The following is a 2214-nucleotide window of genomic DNA, read 5'->3' on the forward strand; positions in this document are numbered from 1 at the left end:
CGAAGCCAGGAGGGCAACTGCCATCCATAGAACGTTAGTATTATTTCCATGGCCATATTTCATATAGACGAAGGATAGTAAAAGAGCAATGGAGGTAATCAGAGAGTGGAGTCAAGTGCGTGGCAGCAAAGCTAGATAGATAGTAGAGCGCCTGAGGATCAGTGTGCGTGGGCATACTGAGGAGGCAAGGGGCAATGTGCTCAGACAGGAAAGGGGTCCCAGGAGGCAATGGGAAGCTCCGGGTCTCAATGCTTGAGATGGTAGAACCAAGGTGACAGAGAGATGTGAGGGAGTAAGAATGGGATAGCTAGTGGACATACCTGGATACTACCTGGGGGCGGCGTGGGGATGCGGCGTGGAGTTGCTAAGCGTGCTGCGGAGACGTCTGATATGTGCACGACGGGAGGCAGGGAAGGGAAGATCAGGTGATCCAGCCGTGGTGGACCAGTTTTGGCTTAGTGGGAAACGGCCAGGCGGCCTCGGCAGCCCGCCTGGTCTATTTCTGGACTAGTTCGCGTTGTCATGGATCCCCTGAGGCAAGTTATGTAATCACGGGATGCAAACAATCAACACTTCCTGCACCCCCATGATAACGACGACGACGACGACTACCTCATCTACCGGCCACCAGCGACATCGACCAGCGTAGTGGACTACGACGACATTCGACAGGGTTTCGGTAAACCCCAAAGGTAAGTTTTTCGTCTATCTCTACGCGCCTCTCGCTACAACCACTGGGAGGCATACTTTGGGCCTTGAGATCGATCATACCATCGCCGATATCTTGGTCGGATCCACTACCAGACCCCTCCCACTTAGTATTATCACAAGATTCTACAAGCTCTACAGAGAGAGTAACCCTGCGACGTTGCGATTTGGCCTTGTGAATACAGGCAACTCTTTTTTTCTTTCTATCACTTATGCGCATTCCATAGCCCCCAGTGACGTCCGCGCCTCCAGCATTCAGGGACTCTTAGGCAACGAGGATGCCTCTGCCTGATGAACCCCCATCGTCACCACCAAGCGCTTCCACGTCCGCCCAGGATATCATTTCCTATTACAAAAAACAATATGAACATCTCGAAGCTGAACTTGCGGACTTCCAGTCTTCCAGTAGGGAGCTGGAGGCTGAACTAGAGAAAGACATTGAGGCTTCAGAGAGGAGGGAGCGGAAGTTGAATGAAAAGCTAGAAAGTGCAGCATATGAAATAGAGGAATGGAAGGTAAATCGATTCTCTCTTCGGTGTATGTCAAAGGGGTCTTGGTCGCTAACCTTTATTTGATAGGCGAAATATAAACAAGCCAAGACGGAAGCAAATTCTGCGCAGAGTGCGCTTCAAAAGGAGATTACGAGTCTACGGGATGGAAATCGAACTCTGCAACTGAAGCTCAGGGATATTGAGGTTGCAAATGACGATTTTGAGCGTCAAGCGCGCAACACATCGTCGTCCTTGGAAGACCTGGAATCAAAATACAACGTGTCCATAGAACGGGGCGTTCTGCTCGAGGAAGAGATAAAACACGGAGAGCAAGAACGGGAAACCTTGCGTATTGAAAATCAGCGTCTCCGGGATGAGTTGTCTGATCTCAAAATAGAAGCACACATTATCCAGGAGAAGCTTCGCAAAGCCGAACTTTTGCTTAAGCAGAAGAACAACCTTACTCTTAGCCCAGGTCTTCCGGTGCCCCATACTCCCGATATTTCCGAACACTCCCCTGCTACCACATCGTCGTCACCAACCATTGCGACTCCACCTACGAAGTCCGTTTCATCTGTTGCATCTGATATTCAAACCCCGCCGTCACCGCCTTTCTCGGAGTCATCATATCGTCTTGCGAAAGCAACCACAACTCCTTCTATACCACGCCCTCGAGTCTCTATTTCTGAATCAGGCTCAAGGCCGCCATATCCGTCGTCCAAGACGAGACACTCTCGGGGACCATCCATACCCACCAGCAATGGCAACTCAACTCCCTCCGTCACCTCTCGTCGCTCTATTACACGGTCCTACCCGACCCAACAACCGCCTGGGTTGCCCAGGTCTGGTTCTCTGTATCAATCTGATGCCTCATCGGCAAAATGCAAAACTTGAGGAGCGAGTACAGTCTGCAAGATCCAGACTTCCTGCACCAGTTGAAAGCCCTCCAAAAGTCTCTCCCCGAACGAGCTCCGGCTTTAGGGCAGAATTACATTCCATCTTTCAGTGACTATTA

General features: G+C 50.8%; 1 protein-coding gene across 1 annotated transcript; it reads left to right on the forward strand.

Annotated features, from left to right (window-relative positions):
* Positions 1-986: 986 nt before the first annotated feature.
* HCAG_07329 (predicted protein) lies at positions 987-2093 on the forward strand (the record flags this gene model as incomplete). The annotated part of the gene is made up of 2 exons (XM_001537857.1): positions 987-1223; positions 1287-2093. The coding sequence occupies 2 exons, from the start codon at positions 987-989 to the stop codon at positions 2091-2093; spliced, it is 1044 nt and encodes a 347-aa protein (XP_001537907.1).
* Positions 2094-2214: the final 121 nt, after the last annotated feature.

This window comes from Histoplasma capsulatum, genomic scaffold (assembly GCF_000149585.1).
Source record: "Histoplasma capsulatum NAm1 scaffold_8 genomic scaffold, whole genome shotgun sequence".
Taxonomy (NCBI): Eukaryota; Fungi; Ascomycota; class Eurotiomycetes; order Onygenales; family Ajellomycetaceae; genus Histoplasma; species Histoplasma mississippiense.